Raw genomic sequence first — 22,217 nt, forward strand, 5'->3', positions numbered from 1 at the left:
TGAAATGTCTGATAAACAAGTGTATGTACTAGGAGACATTGGAACAGCTAGATAATAACAACATGATTTAGATTAGTGCTTTGGGCAACACCAACATATGATTTAGGGGTTATATGTAGAGTGTCTTGGGCCGCATGGTGTCATCTGACCTCTTGAAGAACAGAGATGAAAGTTAGCTAAATAGATGGATGGCCAACTAGGTTTTTGTGATAGAGCCCCAGTTAATATTCTACACACTAAGGCTCAGGCCTTGGTGGACAAAATTTTATGTGTACTATCACACTTCACTGCCACTATATTCTTTCTAGCCAGTCATTAAAATAGAAGATGGTCTTGGGAGCCCCTGAAGTTACAATCAGTGTGAGAAACAAAGATAGTATTGTAGACTGTATTTTGTAACAATGTAAACTATGTAGCTATGTAAAAATTTATTTACATACTAACTCTTAAGTTCCTGTATCTCTAGGAAAAATAGTCATAATCCAATATTGATACTGGCTGGGCTGTGTTTGAACATTAATTATCTAGTAATTATTAAGTACAACACAAAACAGGGAGCTATCAAATAAACACAAGTGCTAAGCTTCAACAGCATTTAGAGTGATGAGTTTGTCTTCTTGATTGGCCTAAGGATGCCCAGAGAGCTAGCAGCATATTACTTCTGGATGTTTCTGAAAGAGTTAAGTATTTGAATCAGTACAATGAGCAAAGGTCATCACCACCACTGAGAGTCTGGAAAGATGGGAAAGACAAGGGTGAGTTCGCTCTAAGCTAGGATGTCCATCTTGTCCTGCCCTGAGACACTGGCACAGCTGGTTCTGTCTTTGGCACTATCGGCCTCTCAGGTTCCTGAACTCAGACTGATGCATGCCATCAGTTTTCCCTGTTCTTCAGCTTGTAGATGGCAGATCAATGACCTTTTCAGGCTCAATAATCTTAGGGCCCAATGTTTTCATTCTCTCTCTGTCTCTGTCACTCTGTCTCTGTCTCTCTCTCTGTCTCTCTGTCTCTGTCTCTGTCTCTGTCTCTCTCTCTCTCTCTCTCTCTCTCTCTCTCTCTCTCTCTCCCTCCCTCCCTCCCTCTCTCAATAATATAATTTCAGACTTTCTTTTCTTGATGCCCTGATGTGATTTTTTCTTCTAGATGAAGGGAATTATAAGAATCCATAAAAATTTTCCCTTTACTTTGGCTATTCAGAAGCTCAAAGCAAAGCTCTTTATTCTCAGTCTTACCTTGATACAACACACTTCAGATTAAAATTAGTTGATTTGGTTTTGCTTTCTCTTTTTGCTTTTCTGCTTGGTAAATCTCTCATGACATTGCACATATAGAACATGTCATAAGCACTTGCAATGTTCATTCACTTAAAGTTTTACATTTTCTGGTTTGTGATCACTGTTGTTTTGAGAAAGTGTTCTATCATGAAGCCCAGACTATCATCAAACTCTCAACCCCTCTGCTTCAGGCTCCTAAACTGAAACTATAAACATGTGGTACCATCCACGGGTCTCAAAAGTTTTAAGTTCTTTTGGTACTGAATTGAACAGGCTTAGAAAAAAAATTAAGTATTCAAAATCTTGAAACAATATACAAATGTGGACAGAAATGTTTTCACAAATTAAATACTTGCATGAAAGCCTAGTATGGACTACTAGGTTCTGTAGAATTATTATGCAGGGATAGGACAAGAAACCTGAAACAGCAAGGAAGAAGAATCCAACACTTACTTACAGCTAACAGCAGACAATGTAAGACTAAAAACGCAGCAGGCCCAATTCCCATCAAGAGACTAATAAAATAAGTAAGCACAGCAATGAGACTATTGGAGACAAAACCACATGGGTGTGTACCAAGCAAGTTAGAGAGGCATTGAGACATCAGCCTTGGGCCCATGATGTGCCTACAGCTGTTTTGGATCCAGAATGTCTGTTTGAACTTTTCTGGTGTAGTCTAGACTCTACTACTGCCACAAATCAAAGTCATAGCCACACATTCAGGGATCCAGACCTGCAAAAAAAAAAAAATCTCTTTATACAGTCTGTCACTTATGGACAAGCTAAAGTTTAAAACCATAGCTAAATTTGCCTCAGCAAATTGTCAGAAAGCCATAGTTTAAACTGGGGCCTCTGTGCAAATTCAAGATGAATAATTCATTGAGAAGTAGCAGAATCCTGGCATGTAACCTCATCTGCTTGTCTTCTATTACTTAGAGCAGGTATCGGCAAAAGATAGCCTAGGGGTCAAATCCTTATCACCACCTGTTTTTATAAATAAAGTTTTATTAAAACAGAGTCATGTACACTTTCTATAACAATAGAGATAAATAGTTCCAGATGAAACTATATTGCAACAGAACCCCAATATTTACTAGATAAACCTTTATAGAAAATAAAATTGGTGATATTTGATCTATAGCAGTGGTTATCAACCTGTGGGTTGTGATCCCCTTGGGGTCACCTAAGACCATCAGAAAACATGGATATTTACATTATGATTCATAACAGTAGCAAAATTCCAGTTAAAAATATTGATAAAAATAATTTTTTGGAGTCGGGCAGTGGTGGCACATGCCTTTAATCCCAGCACTTGGGAGGCAGAGGCAGGCGGATTTCTGAGTTGAGGCCAGCCTGGTCTACAGAGTGAGTTCCAGGACAGCCAGGGCTATGCAGAGAAACCCTGTCTTGAAAAACAAAATAATAATAATAATAATTTTATGTTTGGGGGTCACCACAGTATGAGGAACTGTATTAAAGGCTCGCAGCATTACAAGGGGTTGAGAACAACTGGAGTTTTCTGTGGGCCAGGTTATTACCTGATGAACTGTTAAAGGGTAATGATAAATTAGTTAATGGTAAATAGATATAATTGATCTATAATTCAGAAAGGTATGTTCCTGAAATTATAATCTTCTTTAAAAAAGAAAAAACTGTTATGATAGAGAGTTTAGGTACCAAGGCCAGTGGCAGGAAATCTATTTGGGGACACACACATGTCCTGGCCATCACAGGACAAACACCCTTTAATTAAGCATGCCATCCTGGGACAAAAATAGTACTTTTTTTTCACTCTCAGAAGCATCTCTAATAACAAATTCATGTCTTTATGCTTTAAAATGAATCTACACAAAGTATAACGAATTAAGCTGGGCATGGCTAGCAGTAGACGTCTCTTGTCTCAGCACTAGGGAGACTGAGGCAGAAGATCTAGACCCTAGAGCCAGAGTTGTTGTTGGTGGGGAGCACAGGGAGAGGAGAAAGGCAGGGAGGGAAAGGGAGAGGGAGAGATACAGAGAGGAAGGAAGGGAGGGAGAGAAAGAAAGAGAGATTCATTTGCATAGATAATTGTGATTAAATCTGCAGAGCTGCAGCAGTCATAACCAAGAAGCAACAGATGAAACTATAAATTAAAGATAATAGAATTAACACTGTACTCATGATTTGAGGCAATTCTGAATCTTAGTTTTATTTATTTTATAAAATTTGCTACACAAACTCAATTTTGACTTTATCAGGTGAGTAGGAAATGAACACAGACACACCCATAAAGAGACAGGAAGGGTTTTCTATAGGATGTACCAGTAGCCACTTCCAGATCAGTGAAGCTGAACGAGTGGTTTCATGTTCCTCCTGCCTCGATCAGCCTGGTGCCTGGGAGAACTGGAGATGCCAAGCGAAGGGAGTGAGATTCCCCTGAGGTCCCCCTGCTTGCTCTTCGGAAAGGCTCCATGGAGAGAAGAAGCCTTTTAAATTTGGATATCTATCAGATGGCACTTAGTCAGGTTCCTCTGTTCTTCTAGAACAGAACCAAAACTATACTCAAGTCGACATTGCTGCCACCAAAATAAAAAATTACAACTAAGTAATCATCAATTTAAAACTTTTGTTGCCAGGTGGTGGTGGTGGTGCACACCTTTGAGAGGCAGAGGCAGGCGGATCACTATGAGTTTGAAGTCAGTCTAGTCTACAGAGCAAGTTCCAGAACAGCCAGGGCTACACAGAGAGACCCTGTCTCAAAAAACAAAACAAACAAACAAAAATAAACCAAAACAAAACAACAAAAAACAAAATCAAAAAACAAAACAACATTTTTTTTCTTAATTTTAATTTTTTTCATAAGAAGCCAATGACTGCCTAAAATGATTTTCCACTACCCTCTCTGTCTTCTCAAATTCTTCCCTTATCTTAATTTGCTTTTTATGTGTTAGCTTTTATGAAGTACTCTGTGCTTCAGGCACTGTGATGGACTCTGGAAATAGAAAGGGATATAAATGCCTTGTCCCTAAGTAACTCACAATATACTACAGTATAGACCAGGAGGCAATTTACAGATGCATAAGCCTATCTTGACAGATGCTCCAAGGCTACCAAAGCATGCAAGGCTATGATCAGATCACCATGTGAACTATGCTCTAGCAGTGAGCAGGACTGCTCTAAGCTCAGCAGAGAGGCAGTTTTCCAGGCTGAAGCACTAGACCACTCTATTCTGGCAGTAAGTAGATAGTAAATAAACCAAAAGAGTTTAATGGAACCTATTTCAATAAAGAGACTAATTATGGGAGTGTGTCCTGTAAAAATAGATAATAGGAAATGGGGAAGTATCCTGTGACTAGTGACTCTGAAAACAGTTAAAGCTTCTAAATCTGAGGCAACACAGAGAGAATGGAAGCAGAAAGTGTCACTGTTGGTTTCCTCTGGGAGCTGAGATTACTGGAAGGACTCTAGAAGAACACAGTCACCTTTATAACAGGGTGATGAGACAGCAATACATCTGCTTCATAAGCTCTGTGCTGATCTTCCCAGTTTGTGGGACTCAACTGGAAGCCAGAGGATAAAACAGCTTAACTATTAGGCTGTGTAGAGATCAGTCTTTAAGGGCAAACCAACAACAAGACATGGTGTGGAAGGGGAATTGAAGAGAACAGTCAGTGAGGATAGTGTTAAATTTCATCCATACCTTAAGCCCAAAATAGTTCTGATAAGCAAACAAACAATCAAACAAACAAAACTCTGCCAACCAGTGTTCTAGAAGTAGCTATGCTCAAAAGATGTTACTGCCCTCTGTATTCCAAAATACAATGGCTCTCCAACCTCATGGCTCCCATAAATCTCAAGCATCTTTCCTTTTCTTTGACACACTCCTCACTGATGAGCATCCTCCCTGTTGCAATAGCCTGAAGAGCCACATCACTGTCCAGTGACTTGTTTTTCATAGAGACCTTATATGCAAAAATAGAGACCCAAACACACTCCCAGACTGATTATAGGAAGGTGAATGGATATGAAAGAAAGGGCTAGAACATCAGAGAGAAAACCCAAAAGTTAGCCTGGCAACAGAAGTGGTGAGCCTTGAATGTTGAGCACTAATGCCTAGCCAACGAACAACTGTGATATTAAATGTAGCTTTTAGGAAAAAGCAGATGCGTGATTAGGAAGTTAAGTAGAAACCATCAATATTGATAGTTGATTGAAGAGAATTCCGTGTTTGCAAGCAAAGATGGGAATAGGAGGAGACAATCCCATGTGAGAGATGAGTAGTCAGTGATAGAAGCACCAGGGCGGAAGAACTAGAAATGATTTTTGAATACAGACACAACAGCACTCAGAGACGTGTGGATACAGAAGGCGAAGAAATGGCTGGAATGCGCTGTGGTTGGCATACATGAGCTGTAACATGATGATTCTGTAATTCCTATAGAGAAACCTAGAAATATGAGAAACTTAGGACAGAACACATCAGAGACCTCCAGCAGGGACTTGACCAATGTGTGAGGATACATTAATAGATACTTATGAACAAAATGAGTTAAGGTGGTTTGTAGCTCAAAATAATGCACATTTGAATCCCAATAAGGAAAGTTAATATATGAATATAAAATGTTTAATGTATGATGCATTAATATTAGAGGTTGACTATGTGTGTATGTTTATGCAATGAATTCTCATTTTGGTGATTATCAGAGAGTTTAAAGAATATGTCCTCTGTTTTGTACTCTAAAACCACCCAAAAGAAAAATAAGACAAAAGTTGGCTCCCTTGTAGATGGAAAATTTTTTAAAAAGAGGAAAATTGAAAGAAGGTGGTAGAAAAAGAAACCTGAAGCAGTATTTGCAATCCACCTATGAACGAGGGTCTGGAATCACACACAGGTTTAGTACAATTGGACGACACTCATCATCTGCCACTTCCCCTCAGATGAGGACATTCGAATATCTTCCAGCCACTGACTTCCCTGAGTGCTGATGCACACAAAGGCCAAGGAGTTAGGACTCACGTTAGAAAGGCAGCGTGCACAGCTTGCTCTGCTTCATTTAGTAAATGATCTCCAGAAAGGAGCCCTGAAGTCATAGGCTTAGCTATGAAATTCCTGTTAGCATGCTGGATGAGGAAATAGCCGCTGCCATCGGGATGATCAGAACTGAGAGAACACTGGGAAATAGCAAAACTGAGGTGGTGCCTGAGGACCTAAGGATGCAATTTCTACATTTGCTTTTTTTCCCCAAGCTCCAGAAGACACAGGGATAATAGTAAGTGCATGAGCTGGAAGCTAAGAGAAGTGACAGGAGTCGCTTTGGCGGTTCCCAGGATGGACTATGGTTAAGCTGACTCTATTCACTTCAACAGCCTAAGCATTTCCTCATGTTGACAGCAGTGTCCAGATAAGGGGTTGTTTTGTTCTCTAATTGACAAAGTAATTGAAATCAACGGACTGAAACACTTAAGAGAAGCAAGAGAGTGAGATTTTTAATTCTGGCATGGGACTACCTAGAAAGACATTCTTTTTTTTTTTTTCTATTTTTGGAACTCAGTAAATATCAATTTATACCTGAATGCCAAAGACCATGACTGTAGACTCTGGAAGTCCCTTTCAGGGGAGACTTTCCTCCCTGACAAAGGGGAAGTACCAGAAGAGGTGTTTCCCTTTCCTCCCCTGGAATACAGTGAGATTACAATTTTCAAACTGAACACTATAGAAGACTTACCCTATCTAATACCAAGCTATCGTAAAATGGTAGAAATTAAGACTGTGTGCTTTCGTTGCAGAGATAGGCAAACAGCCACAAAGAATGGCACAGTGAGCTCAGAAACAAAACCAGACATTCAAAGGTACTTATTATAATATAAGTACTTATTATAATATAGATATACCTACAAAGTAGGGGGAAATAGTTCCAAACAAGATTTTATACAAACACAAACAGAAAGAGAGAAAGAGAACAAAAAATAATTCTAAAATTCTATGGGGTAGACAAGAGAAGCATAAATGTGAAGCCAACCTGGGCTACATGTAAGACTCATCCTGAAAGGTGATCAATACCAGATAGATATAAATAACATGTGCATGAGTGTGTGCTTGGGCATGTGTGTGTGTGTGTGTGTGTGTGTGTGTGTGTGCATGTCTGTGTATGTAGTATATATATATGTGTGTACCACTGCTGTAACTGGAAGGAAAGATGTTCAACAAAACCTTAAAGCACAAATTTAAAAGGGATATTAACAACAACACATCAAAACGCTAACACACAAGATCAAAAGTACCTGTTGAGAAGCTATTTGCATGAGCCTGGGGTGCACAGTTGTGTGTGTATCAGGACTGCGAGGCACTGACCTCTCTTGACCCAGATCACTTCTCAGAACTGATTCACGGGCAACACATCTGAGACATGACATAGGAGCATCTTCCCCCTGTACCCCCTGCCCCGACAAATGCTAGGCTTAATACTGCTTAGTAGAAAGGGGACTGTGCTGCCGATTTTCTTCTTGTTGTAACAAAATATGTATGAGAGGAGACATAAAGGTTTACTTTGGCTTTCTTTGAGGGACATAGCCCATCATGGTGGGGAAGGCCCGGCATCAGGCAGAGATGGTGCTATGACGGGAGAGAGAGGCCAGATCAGTGCATTCACAGATAGGAAGCAATGGGTGAACAGGAAGTGGGGCTGAACCATGAGACCTACTTCCAGTGACCAACTTTCTCCAGGAAGGCTGGATTTCCTAAAGAGTCCTCCAACTTCCCTAACAGTACCAATAGCGAACCGGAGTGAGTGTTCAAACACATGAGCCTGTGTTTCACAGTTCCCATTCAAACCACGAAAGGGCCATATCCCCCGGGACAGTGTGCTTCTGCATAGCACGGCTCGCTGCTAGTTGTCATGTTTCCCAAGTTCAGGGACCAGCACCATTGCTATAGTAAATAATGTAAGACTTATACTCCTGCAAGTATAGACCTTGGTTTAGCCTCAGTTTGCGTGTTCAAACACACCCAGCCTTTGATGCGGCTCTTATTTATCTTGGCGTCATTTATCCCTTGCATGGCTAGGTTACAGCTGCCCGTGTTCTCCAGGATCTTGGAACTATCCCTCCTACACTCTTGCTTGCGGATTTGAAAGCATCTTGGAATCTCACCTGCATATTTGAAAGCACATTTGAGACCACCTGTGATTAAATAATTGAATAGGAACTTGCATGGATTTTAAACTACAGGGTCACATCTTGCTGCTGAGGATTGGTTAGGTATGGCTCCATTGCCTTCCAGCCCTGGGGGACTGCATCTAAGAAGCCTAACATCAGAGTGAAGTTTTTTTCCAGAATGCTCCAAGTTTTTGCCTAGGTGCCCACAGATTGGATCTCTTTTTTTCTATCTTTAAATTCCATTAGCATCAGACATATTTCAGTGCCGAGCAGTGAGTACTGACTTATCCTGAATAGCGTTCTTTCAATCCGTAAATCCAACTTTGACTTTATTTCAATAAAATGTCCTAGAGTTATAAATTCTGAAAGTCTTCTCCTGTTCCATTTGTCATGTTCTCTTCAGAGGCAGCGAATTATCCTTATTTTGAACTTTCATTATGACTCCGCTCTTATCGTTCTTTCTTTTTTATAATTTACTTTTTTCCATTTCATTTTCAATTTTGTTCTTCATGCTCCTTAAAGCATTTAGAGCTGCCTTTTATTTTCTTTCTGGCTTTCTAAAAATGTAATATCCATTCCTGTATGATTTCACATTTTTTTTCTTCCAAGCTCTACCAACGAAGTGCTCTGTCTCTTCCTCCTCTTCTCCCTCTTCAGCCTCTCCTCCTCTTCCTGTCCTTCTCCTCTCCCTCCTCTTCCTCGCCCTCCCTCCTCTCCCTCTCCTCTCCCTCCTCCTCTTTCTTCCTTCCCCCTCCCCCTCCCCTCCTTCTCCCCTCCCTCTCCCCATCTTACTCTTCCTTCTCAACATATTTCTGACTTCTCTGTAGCTCCTTTTTCAACATTTATTTTTCCAGATAGGTGTTATGTTTAATCTCATTTCATGAAAACCTTAATCAGTGTTTCTAGAATGTGCTCTGTGCCAAGCCTTTGTTTTTTTCATTCATGTAATGGCATCTTTGTACACATTCTATGCTCTTTATTATATGCTGAATTTTTTATTAATTACAGAGGGGGAGATTTTCTAAAACAGGGGTCTACCATGTACAAGATGAGTTCGAATTACCACTTATTTTTATAAATCAAATTTTATTAGCACACAGCCATGCACATTCATTTTCTACACACATTTATTTTCTATGACTGATTTTTTTGCTATACTGGCAGAGTTGAGTAACTGTGCCAGGGACTGCCTAGCCTGGAAAAACCAAGGTATTATAGAAAAACCCTGCCAGCTCCTGGTTTAGGAAATCAACTCAGTTCTGCTCACTGGTTACTAGTGACAAAAGTGTACAGCTTTAGTGCCATAGCATTGTCTCTTCCAGAGAATAAGAGACTTCTCTCCAATGTGAAAGACAACTTCTCAGCCCACAGTCTGTGGCCTTGACTTGTAACGAGCTTTGGTTATAACTTCAAAATCTTATTTGGTTTTCTCAAATGCTTCTTAGGCCTCTTTTAACAATGTAACCCTTCTGAGTGGAGTTTAAGTGATTCTTCATTTATTTAACATGTTGTAAGATATTAATTATTCTATCTGTTATAAAATTAAAACAGGTTTAAATTAGGAATCTTATTTTAAAATTTTTTTCTAGGTTGCTGGAACTTACAGAATAAGCCATCATTCTCCGACTTTGTTTATAATTGTCTCCTTTGTCACCTAGGTGAATCAAATACAGGATGAATGATATCTAGAGAGAGGAATTGGTATATTGATCACAAACTTCTAAGGTTACAGATACAAAAAGGAGCTTACATTTTTTTCCCTAGAAGTCAACTACATCTCTTCTTGAGCCTCAATTCTGCTTATCTTAACAGAAGGCAACAGAGAATGCCTCAGTTAAATGCACCATGCCAGGTTTTCTCAGTAATTTCAGATTTAAACTCGGATATGGAAACTTTGGCATGTAACCTGTAGCCTCCTGCTATAGAGAAATGGTTGCTCTTGATTTCTTCCTTGCAACGGAGCATGACACTTCACTGGCCTTGGCAGCTTCCTCTCTAGTCCTGAAGTCTAGGATGTAGTGCCCCACCTCCTCCAGCCTGGCCAGGAACCTTCTTCAGGTGCCAGCCTTCCATGTTAGCTTCTTTTAGGCATGGAGAAAATTGCATTTGTCTTTCCTACTTCTCAGAGGCTTTACAGAGCCTGTAGGACATTCTCTGCCCCTTGGCTTCCACCAACACTGACATCTCTCTGCTCTTCCCTTACCATGTGCTCAGAGACACTTTTAGCCATCATCTACTGACTCTTCCACTACCACTAATGTATGGAGACTTAAAAGGGGGGAACGTGAGGAAGACCTGGGCCTGGGACAGTGTGAGGAAGACTTGGGCCTGGGACAGTGTGAGGAGGACCTGGGCCTGGGACAGTGTGAGGAAGACCCACTGTATTACACATACTGCTCTCCCCAATTTGATTGACTCAAGAATCAGATCTTCTAGGGATTTCTCTGTTCTTTTTCTAGTCTCCTGCTTTCTTCATTACTTTTAGTTTTGATTAATTTAGCCTTTAGATTAGAAAATCCTGGCTCTTCCAAATGACAATTTTTAGTGTTTTGTTGTTATTGTTGTCTATTTGTATATGTGTATGTATGTATGCAGTGCATGTATACTTCTCTGTATGTGTGTACGTGTGTGGGGGGGTGCGAGGAGGTTGTGCATGCATGTGGAGTAGCTCACACTTTTCATACTTTGTTGTTTGAGACAGGAGCTCTCACTGGCCCGGAGCTTTACAAATAGGCTGGTTGGTCAGGGGTCTGAGGGATCTACCCATCTGCCTCTCCAGTGCCGAGGACAGTGTGAGCTAGCAGCCCTGGCTTTTTGGTGCGAGTCTTGCAGAGCAAACTCAGGCTCTCCTTCTTTCAAGAGAAGCACTTAGCTGACCAAGCATTCTCTCCTGCCCCAAGTTTTAATGTTTTAGAAAAACACAATTACAAGATTTTTAAGCTCCATTGTGTGTTTAAAAGCCCAGTATTTAGCCATTACTTTCTACATTTGATATAATTCATCCCTGAAACTTTTTGCCAGGTATTTGTAGAGTCAAATAGGGCCTTTAGAGGGGGCCTTTATGCAAATATTTTTCCTTTTTCCTCTGCTCCTTGTTTAGCTATTTTTTTAAAATAAGGAGTTAATCTGTTTCAAGAGCATTTAAATAGCTTTTCAGGCACTTCACTGTTCTTCTTTCTTGCCCTTTCAATAAATTTTATGGCTACTAATACATGTTTATGTTTCTACATGAATTTTCAGAACTAAAAATTATGTTGTCAGGTTTCCCATATCTACACATTGTTTCCCATATCTACACATCCTAAACAATCTATGCAAAGTTACAATACTTATTACAGTTTAAACCTCAGACTTTTTTTGACACTAACTTTTTAAGTTGGTTATATAAAGTACCATTCACCGAGATGTTGAAATAGCTCTTCCTTTTTCTTTTTTATTAGATATTTTCTTTATTAACATTTCAAATGATAATCCCTTTCCTGCTTTCCCCTCTGAAAAAAACTCCTATTCCCTCCCCACTCCCCCTGCTCACCAACCCACCCTCTCCCAATTCCTGGCCCTGGTATTCCCATACACTGGGGCATAGAACCTTCACAGGACCAAGGGCCTCTCCTTCCATTGATGACCGACTAGGCCATCCTCTGCTACATATGCAGCTGGGGCCATGAGTCCCACCATGTGTACTCTTTAGTTGGTGGTTTAGTCCCTGGGAGCTCTGAGAGTACTAGTTAGTTCACATTGTTGTTCCTCCTAAGGGGCTGTAAACCCTTCAGCTCCTTGGGTCCTTTCTCTAGCTCCTTCAATGGGGAGTTCTCCCATGCTCATGGATTGGCAGGATTAATATAGTAAAAATGGCCATCTTGCCAATGCAATCCCCATCAAAATTCCAACTCAATTCTTCACAGACTTAGAAAGAGCAATTTGCAAATTCATCTGGAATAACAAAAAACCTAGGACAGCAAAAACTATTCTCAACAATAAAAGAACTTCTGGTGGAATCACCATTCCTGACATTAAGCTGTACTACAAAGCAACTGTGATTAAAAACTGCATGGTATTGGTACAGTGACAGGCGAGTGGATCAATGGAATAGAATTGAAGACCTAGAAATGAACCCACACACCTCTGGCCACTTGATCTTTGACAAAGGAGCTAAAACCATCCAGTGGAAAAAAAGACAGCATTTTCAACAAATGGTGCTGGGCTCAGCTGGTGGCTAGCATGTAGAAGAATGCAAATTGATCCATTCCTATCTCCTTGTACAAAGCTCAAGTCCAAGTGGATCAAGGACCTCCACATAAAACCAGACACACTGACACTAATAGAAAAGAAAGTGGGGAAGAGCCTCGAGCACATGCGCACAGGGGAAATTTTCCTGAACAGAACACCAATAGCTTATGCTCTAAGATCAAGAATTGATATAGCTCTTGATTGCTAGACAATTCTTAGTCTTTGAACTCACTGAGTAGATTTGGGAATCATCTGCCCTGGAGCTGAGCGGGCTTTGCTCTGCTCCTTTGCTTGCTTTCCTGTCCTCTTCTGAGGGTTGAGCAACATTGTCCTACTACAGTACACGCCCATAGGAGAGAAGTCTGACCCGTGGTGGGTAAACAAGATCAAACAAGGTGGGGGTAGGGGGCTGCACTTAGCCTTCTAATTTAGTTGTGTGATACTTGGGAATCAGGCACCCAAGTGCAATCATCTGTTAGCTACACAGAGCTGAATGGGCCTCTAAGGTCCCCGCCAGGTTAGAACGACTAGTTTTCGGAGCAAGGACAAGAAAAGAAAGAAAAATACATCCAAAGAAAGGAACTTCTCATCTATAAAATGTTCCCTCGGGAGCTAAGGTGTAAACACAGCCAATCTGTTTGCAAGTTTAATTGCAGATACACCTAACTTCCTTCCGCTCAGTCTTTGACCTCCACATGGAAAGGAGAATAACTTACTGGTGATTCAATGTCTTCTAGAAGTAAGACGGAACAACGTTCACATTTCAACAGAGTTTGGGCCCGATGCATTATTTTCTTGACGATCTTTTCCAGGTCGGTCTGTTCTTCAAAGAGGTCATTGACCACCTCCAGCAAGGCCTGGAGACCGAGATAGATGTAGTCAGGAAGTGTAAGGCAGAAAAGCATCAGTCTTTCCTCCCTCAAAACTCCATGTAGTATTTTCTCTAGTAACAAATATTTCATGTGGCTAATTTTAAAAACATTTATTCTTGTTCTAGCATGGCTCCGCAATTTCACTTTATAATATTCTCTGAGATTGAAAAATACAACCAGAGAAGCCAGTGGCCAGTGTAACAGTAACCATGTAGTCATTTCATGTGGCTGCTTACCCACTCCAGTGGCTTTTCTTCAATATGACTGAGCACAAAACCGACATTTTATAAATAACAAGTACTTGGCTCTTTCCAGAGTGTATTTATTTCAGAAAACTCCAAAGCAGGTTTTCTTCACTATTAAGAAAAAATAGCTTCCTGGCTCAATTTGATACCTATTTTCAGTAATACCTACCTCTTCCAGAATTCTGAATTCTCAAAGAATCATGCAGGTAAATGTTATTAAGTCTCTGAGAATATTATATATACATATACATATATATGTGTGTGTGTCCTCACACTAATCTCTCTATACAAGAAGAAGAAATATTGCTTCACTCCTGCCTATCACTAGAGCATTTAGATATTACTGTATATCTTAACAAAGAAACCCTCATTAAAATTACTGTTAAGTTGGCAGGTTGAAAAGAGTATTAAATTAATAGAAAAGATTAAATTACAAGTTGCAGTAACCTATTACTCTCTCTAGCCAAGGGGAACTCGCAATTTATGCTTCAAAGTAGTATTTGTTTGGAATTTTTAGTGACTTTTGTATTTTTTTTTTCAGAATTTGCAGAACAATTAGGCTATTTATAGGTTGTAGAAATTAAGCTTCTTTCAGAGCCATCAGAGAATTACAGGGCCACTAAATTGGTTTTTGCTTTATTTAGTAACGATAGACAAGTTGTTCATTTGCCTGTGACTTTTCACAAAAGGACTCCATGAATACACAGGTTTGAATTTATGCATCATACTGTTGATCATGGGCATGGCTGATTTTCAACTGCAGGAATGATTTGTCCTGAAATTTGATTTGTCCTGAAATAATTTGAAACAAAAATTCTTTTCTGACTCCTTGAGAAAGAAAAGCATTTGAATGAGTTAAGGGGTAAGGTTGGAAGCTCCTGGGGAGCATTCTCTTTGAAGAAAGACCAAGGGTAAGGATCACATTTCCCCAAAGCTAAGAGATTGCAAAGCTAAGAGAAACACTGGATTGCAAATACTATGTTAATTGAAGCCAGCTCCTTTGGCATTTGGATGGCAAACTGCTGTGCAGAGCTCAGTGTGTTGGGACATTAAATGGAAGACAATTCTGACCCAGGAAAGAGCACACACTTGGTTATCCAGTACCAAACAGCCATGAAAACGCACATGCAAGTAACATTATACAGGCTGAGCAGGCTGTGTTTATGTATGTAGAAATGTACATATGTATATGACAATAATTAATCAATAAATTTGAAAGACAGCAAGAAGGGATATATGGGAGAGTTTGAAGGGAGGAAATAGAAGGGAGAAATGATCTAATTGTAATCTCAAAAAAATAAAAAATAATTTTTCAAAGGGAGACAGTTGTCTGAGTAATTACAAGCAAATTCCCTGTTATTAAGAGGGAAATATCATTACCTTAATCACTCAGATTATTTCTTCAGATGGATCATATTAACAGAGCAATTATTTAACTTTTCAATTTGTTATGATTGCGTGGCAAGCCTCTGGGCCTTCTCCACAAGAACATTTCTCTCAAAGGAGAAATTAACGCCCCCGGAGTCTCACCCTGACAAATCAGATTACGGCAAGTTTATTCTTTCTAATTAAAAATTGCTGCTTTACTAACGAATGGTGAAAGTTTTTACAAATAGCAAAAAGGCTAGCTACAGAAGAGCAGGAGAAGAGGGCATATCAAGAACAATCAAACAGTTGGACAGCCTGTGGGAGCTGTTCCCAGGGTGGTGGGCTCTGCTTCTTAACATCACCTCTGTGTAGAAACATCTGTGTTCCCTCTTCCCTTCTACTCCTGAGCTGATTCTTGGATCCCCCTCCACTCTGCTCTTTCTTCTCCACACAGTCTCCCCAGATTATCTCTGCAAGTCTCCTGGCTTTACACAATCTCCACCCTTAATATTATACTCCCTCAGATGTAGGTCCGTATTCCAAGTCTCTGCTGTCCACAAACTTGTGCACAAGCCCAAAGTCTTCTTTGCTGTCCCCAACACCAGCAAACCCTGAATGTTTTGCCACTGATTTGGAGGGAGTTCATCAATTCTTATGGCCCTAATGCCAGCCACCTTGTCTCTAGACTTCAGTGGAGTCTTCTCGCTCCCCTCCCAGACTTCTGTCACCTGCCCATTATCCCAACCTCCTCAGCCCTTCCCTGCTTCCAAGGAAATCAGGGGGTCTTCTTTTTAAATGAATTGCAATCAGGAATTGTAAGAATTGAGCAAACAGGGACACCTCGTAAAAATACCAAGGAGCAAGAAATGTCCATTATGCCTAAAGACAGAGCTTCAGAAGGGTTTACCGAGCAAGCATCAGTCCCCAGGAGATGCCCTAATTGTGAGGAATAATGCCTAGTTCCAGAAGACGTCCCCAGTAAGGGGTAGATTCCCCAATTGGTATCTCCTCCTCACCTGGGGCACAGAGGTCGATGAAAACAAAAGACAATGGGCTCCACCAATGAGAGACAACCAACTCATGCTGTAAACCTATGTACTGGGAAGGTATAAAAAGTGTGTGCTTTTGTTCCTGGGGGTCGCCTTTCCTCCGAATGCAGGACGACCCCAGTATACTGGTTCAATAAAAACTTCATGCAAATTGCAGCGATCTCCCTCCTGATTCTTCATGAGTGGGGCACCCACGCCGAATTTAACAAGCTCAAAATCTTGTAGTGGTTTTCCACTAGGAGTCTTAAAAATGACAGTTCCTGACTTGTCCATAGGCCTTTCCCCACAGTATCCCTGGGTTCAGCTCTGTATCTTCATTGGCTTGTTTTTCATCCTTTCCTTGGATCCCTGAAGTCTCACTATCCACCAACAACACAGACCATTGTACCTGCTGTGTCATGGTCTGGACACCCTGCACAGGTCTTCCCATGGCTGGGCCTCTCACTTCATTCTCCTTCTATCTACTCCCTACAGACACTTTCCCATCAGCTCCGAAAATAAATGTCTGCTTAATCAACCCTACCATAACCATCATAACCATGTCTGTCCATCTCCCTCCCTTTATCTTTGTTTATAACGCTTGTCACTGTCTGACATTGTGTGGTGTTTTTTTTTTCTTTACTTTTTCTATTATCTAATGTTCCCACTAGACTAATAAGTTTTGTAAGGACAGACAGTATTTCAAGAGAGCCACACAATATTTGTTCAATGAATAAGTAAACTGTGCCATCCACAAGGCTGAAAGGACTGTCCTGGTACAAGAAGCTTCCCTTAAGGAACAATGCGATTATAGAAGAGGGCCATCATCAAATATTATAATAACATGATGGGTATCTGCACTAGAACAAGGAAAGACAGTAAGTAAGGAAAGGAAGATGCACTGGGTCCTGAAGAATATGTGAGACAGTTGGCAAGTGGACGTAGAAGAGGCATTGGAGACAGAGGAGAACGGAGGTAGGAGTTTGATAAGGTAAAACCAACAGGCTATTATCTGGAAGTCATGGAAACATCAATGGAACTGGAAATGAAAGGAATACATGAGCAAGACATGATTCTAAAATGAACAGGAGACCCAGTTGGAGGAAGGGCATGCTATGTATGCCTGCTAAGGAAGATGGCTGTGTGGTCAGCAGTGTTCATATGCTTATATCAAATAGTCACTGTCGGCATGCTTTTGTACATACACTTTAATCCATTTCATTGGCTGAGGGATTTAATCCATTTTTAACATTTTCTTATTGAGTTTGTTTCTGGGTTGCAGCAATGATCTTCATATATATAGATGTAGAGCAAACTTCGATCTCTGGTTGATAATTTAAGGCTGTCTGAGTCTGTGGGTACATTTTACTATGTGATTCTACAATTCCTGAAGGTATATAAGATCATTGCCTCTAATGTCCCCAGACAGCCTACAAAACAGTGCTTCTTTGATGGTCCTACACACCTTGGGTTGCTTCTTCTAGAAATCTTTTCAAACAGAATCTACAAGGAGTGAAATCGTGTTTGTATTAAACCAGGTCTCTTGAAGGAACTAAACTAAGATCACCAGCAAATGCTGCTGTCTCAAAGCTAAGAGCATCAAGGATAAATATCCACTGTCACACAGTAGAGATGTGGGTTCATTTCCTTTTTAAAAGAAACCAGTTCTATTTCCCAGAAACAACAGCAGAAAATTTGTGTTTTCTTGTAACTCTAACTCATGTATTGTTTAAAGGGATCTTCAGCCCCCTCATTGCAGGATTACACAAACAAGAATGATCTTCAGACTAGACAATGATCATCCGCTACTTTTAAAAGATGGAGTGATTCACATCAGCCAGGAAGACAACCAGCTTGAAGAGACTCACCCTGCTTCTTTCATATTCTTTCCTCGAGGCAGCGAAGAGCTGAGCGTTAGAGATGGCGATTCCACAGAACGGAAGATACATCTGCATAACCTGGGGCACAGAAAGCATTCAGAGCATTAGAGCATCCACTCTTAACCAAAGCCCACATTTCCTGCCTTTGGGGCTTTTTTCTTTCAATCAAATGAGCCAGACGGTGAGTTGTTAACACTCTCAGCTTTAGGGGCACATTTCTCAGAGTTAACATTAAGATAGTGTAAATCAGTCTTTAACTGGGAAATTCACATTTTTGAAAACATAAAGGGAGTGAAACCAAAGATTCCAAGAGCTATATAATATGGAAACTATGCTTGTCATGTCTTGTAGTCCAACTCTGGAAAACTAAAGATAATGAAGAGAACTGGAATGTCCCTGGAACTTAAGGCACGTATTCACATTCATACTTAGAGGTGGGCAGGACATGAGTGAATCCCTGTGTACATGTATGTCTATAAAAGCAATCACAGTATGTCCTGCTGGCTGCCAGAACTAAGCATGCCTATTAGAACAGATCTAGTGGGAACTTAGGCTCAAGACCTTGTAGATCCGTTTGGATCAGGTAGTTATGATTAGGCAAGAACGCAAAGTGGGATGGCTCTGCAGCAACCTGAAGAAAGGCTCGGGGCCCATGAGAGAAAAACGCCTCCTATGGGGGAAATACTCAGCTGTGCTGGGCCTGACCTTGAGAAACTATGAACAGGAAGTCAAAATCGAAGGCTCATGCCTATCTCAGAACATCCGATTTCTGGCAGATGGGATATCCCAGTAAAAGCTGAACAGACTAGTTCCCTGAAGTTTTTGCAACATAAGAATAATAAGTATAAGAATAAGGAATAAGAGACGTTTATCTGGGACTTCTCTAAAACCCAGTAGAAATGGCATGGTTTGTATAGGTCTTTCTCTGTCTTCACAAAGGCGCAAAGACACACAGAGCAGCTCCAGAAGAGGCCACCAGGGGGCAGTGTGTTGCTTGTCTGTGCAAATCACCCGCACTGGATCACGTGTGCGGCACCTCTGCTACACCAGGAATAGGGTTGCCTGGAATAAAGGATGACTTGGGGAAAATAAAAGCTGAAGCACAATTCTTATTCCCTACCATCTGTTATCTAACTTTGTCTACTTAACCACACTCTGGCCTAGGGATCCCTAAAGGGATTTCAGAGCTCTTCAAGCCATGACACCATTCTTAGAGGAGAAAAGCAACAGGAGAGAACACAAGAAGCAAAAGGCCCAACGAGTAGCTTATTTTGCAAATCTTTCAGGACTCCATCAGTGAGTCTTCCAGTTGCCCTCCCTAAACAGACGCTGCTTCTGTTCCTCCTTTTTCCCTTTCCTTGACCCCTCTCCTTTTCCTGCTTTAATGCATTTGCCTGTAGGCCAGTAGGGACTGGGTCACATGGAGCTGCAGGTATCCCTCCAGGACATGCCTGCCTTTGGCCAGAATGGGACCCCTTTCAATACCAACAATACACTGAGCAGGTTTCTCCGTAGTGTCCTGGTTGGGTGGGTGTTTTGTTTAGTGTGTACTTTTTTTTTCTGCTGAGGAGCTGGTGGCCATTACAGGGATTAAGGAGAGTTAGACCCAAGTCACTGTTGTGAGTTCACTATGTCAGAAACGTAAGTGAGCAAGCACATTTGTGTCTTTCATAATGTCGTAATTTACTGAATAACAATAAATCTGCAAGGAGAGTAGTTACAATGACTAATAATCCAATTTCCCTTAATAACCCTGAATAGAGCGAACATGGGTTCTTTTATCCCAATTTTAATTACTAATATGCCATATGTCACACACTACAAATTATATCGTGTGTGCATATGTGTGCGTGTGTGTGTGTGTGTGTGTGTGTGTGTGTGTGTGTTACAGAATGATTGCAAAGAATTAAAACAGCAAGGGTCTGAGGAGTTTCAAAGAGGCCTAAGAGGCCAAAGCTGGGAAATTGATAATGATCTAAGAATCTTTGTACTGATAACAAACTAAATGATGGAGCCACAGAAGAAGCCAGAAGCTTCCATAGCTACTGGTGGTAGAGTCGGAATTAGCTGCTGGGTTGTAGAAATTATGTGAAGTGAAGGGCTGGACCAGATCTGGCAGACTGATGGATGAGTCAGTCTAGGTGGAGGGACAAGAGTCTGCAGTTTGAAAAGGCATCTTCAACACTGACTGTGCTAAGCTGAAGTTCCTGAGACACTTGGGTGTTCTCTTCCTACTGATGTACACACTAAGTGCTCTCCTGACAGGTTGGTGGGCTCTCATCACTGGCAGGGATGGGGTCCACCTTGTTATGGAGGTGTAGGGATGACACTCTTTCCTTGGCCTGCTATGTTTGTTAAGTCCTTGGGCTTGGTTTTCCTGATACAATTTTAATGAAACATGCACGGCTCCCATGTTCTCGATTCACCACAATAAATTTATAAGGTGGCTCCCTTTCACTCCAAGGATAAGTCATTTGTCGTTCTCTGATTCATGGTTGGTATCAGACAGATGCTCCTATTCACAGCTCCATCCAACTGAAGGATCATCCTCCATCTTCAAGACAGAGTTAGAGACTTACTGTAAAATGGAGTCTCTCAGGGCAAGATACTATTTTATACAGTAAAGACAAACTGATAAGGCAGTCTTACATAATATGGAGTAACTTAAAAGGCACAACCTTGAAAACTACTTATTTTACTCTCCATCACTTACTCTGATCACGTTTGCCTCGGGAGCACATGTAAGGTGGTTTGTAAGTCCACCAAGAGGGAAGAACAATGTAGTCCAACGAACGTATGAACTGTTCTCTAAAGCCTTGCTTCACTTGCCTGTGATGCCAACATTGAGTTCCTTCTACCAGGCTTTATGTATAATTTTTAAAGTTCTGAAATTTTACACACTTTTAGATTTTAGGAGTATAAGTGTTTGCCCACATGTATGTCTATACACCAAGTACATGCCTGATGCCCAGGGAGGTCAAAAGAGGGTGTCAGATCTTCTGAAACTGGAGTTGCAGGTGGCTATGAGTCATCATATGGGTGTTGGGAACTGGACCCAGGTCCTCCAGAAGAGCAACCAGTGCTCTGAACTACTGACCCATCTCTCTAGCCCCTAGGAGAATCTGAATTTTTTTTTTTAAGATTTATTTATTATTTATTTATTACAAGTACACTTTAGCTGTCTTCAGATGCACCAGAAGAGGGCGTCAGATCTCATTACGGGTGGTTGTGAGCCACCATGTGGTTGCTGGGATTTGAACTCATGACCTTCGGAAGAGCAATCGGTGCTCTTACCCGCTGAGCCATCTCACCAGCCCGAGAATCTGAATTTTAAGCCACATCATTTTTGTTCTTTTTGTGGCTTTCTGTATGAAACTTAACAATTCACTTAAACACTCTGAGTTACTTCCTTACCTGTACCGAGACCAAGTTTAGGCTAGCTTTTAGTTCTAATGTTTTGTGGCTCAAATAATTAGAAATATCAATGTGCTATAATATTATATTTGCTAGAAGTTACAGAGAATTCTATAAATATGCTTGCTCCTTACACAAAAACTATCACTTGTGGCAGGAATTGACATAGACAAAGCCCTTCCATCGATGCAGAAGGCAGATTCTGGGTGTCAGGGATGACGTTCAGACTTCTCTAAGAATTCTCTCTCTCTGACCCTCACAGATATACATTCTACCAGTGGCTACACTTTTGTAAGATGAGGAGTGAGGTTTGTAAGCTTACCGAAAGCCCTTGGGAGATAATTCTTCACGGCTCTCCCCTCCCCGCCACACCACCCCCTCTCTTGTCAGCACATTTTACAGAGGCACTGCACCATCAAGGATGTTTGTACAATGAATGCCCTTCGAAGGCAGAGGCACCATCTCCTTGCTAGTAAAAAGCAGAATTATTTGCTATCCAATATAATAAAGATGATTTCTCCTGCTGGACAGGGGTGGATTCGGTTGCCTTGAGTTTGAGCTTGCGTGATCCATGTGCAGTGATAAGTTTAAGAGGCCAGCACAAATGCTGACACTTTGGTGAGTTTTCTTCCTGTTAACAATAAACTAGACCCTGTCTCTGATCTAGGAGTCGTGTATCTCTTGCCAGCATTCCGGAGACTGTGGCCTCCATACGCTTGGGTTGGAGGTGTTACCTGAGGGGGGAGTAGAACCTGACTTTTTTTTTTTTTTT

At 41.0% G+C, this 22,217-nt stretch overlaps 1 protein-coding gene across 1 annotated transcript in view; it reads right to left on the reverse strand.

Moving 5' to 3' along the window:
* Pde11a (phosphodiesterase 11A) overlaps window positions 1-22,217 on the reverse strand; it is a 396,671-nt gene that overhangs the window by 232,397 nt on the left and 142,057 nt on the right. The window contains exons 3-4 of the mRNA XM_031370689.1: window positions 18,020-18,109; window positions 13,355-13,495 (exon numbers count right to left, since the gene is read on the reverse strand). Of these exons, the coding sequence (XP_031226549.1) occupies window positions 13,355-13,495; window positions 18,020-18,109 (231 nt within the window). The remainder of the gene's footprint in view (window positions 1-13,354; window positions 13,496-18,019; window positions 18,110-22,217) is intronic.

The sequence above is a fragment of the Mastomys coucha genome, unplaced genomic scaffold, assembly GCF_008632895.1.
Source record: "Mastomys coucha isolate ucsf_1 unplaced genomic scaffold, UCSF_Mcou_1 pScaffold15, whole genome shotgun sequence".
Taxonomy (NCBI): domain Eukaryota; kingdom Metazoa; phylum Chordata; class Mammalia; order Rodentia; family Muridae; genus Mastomys; species Mastomys coucha.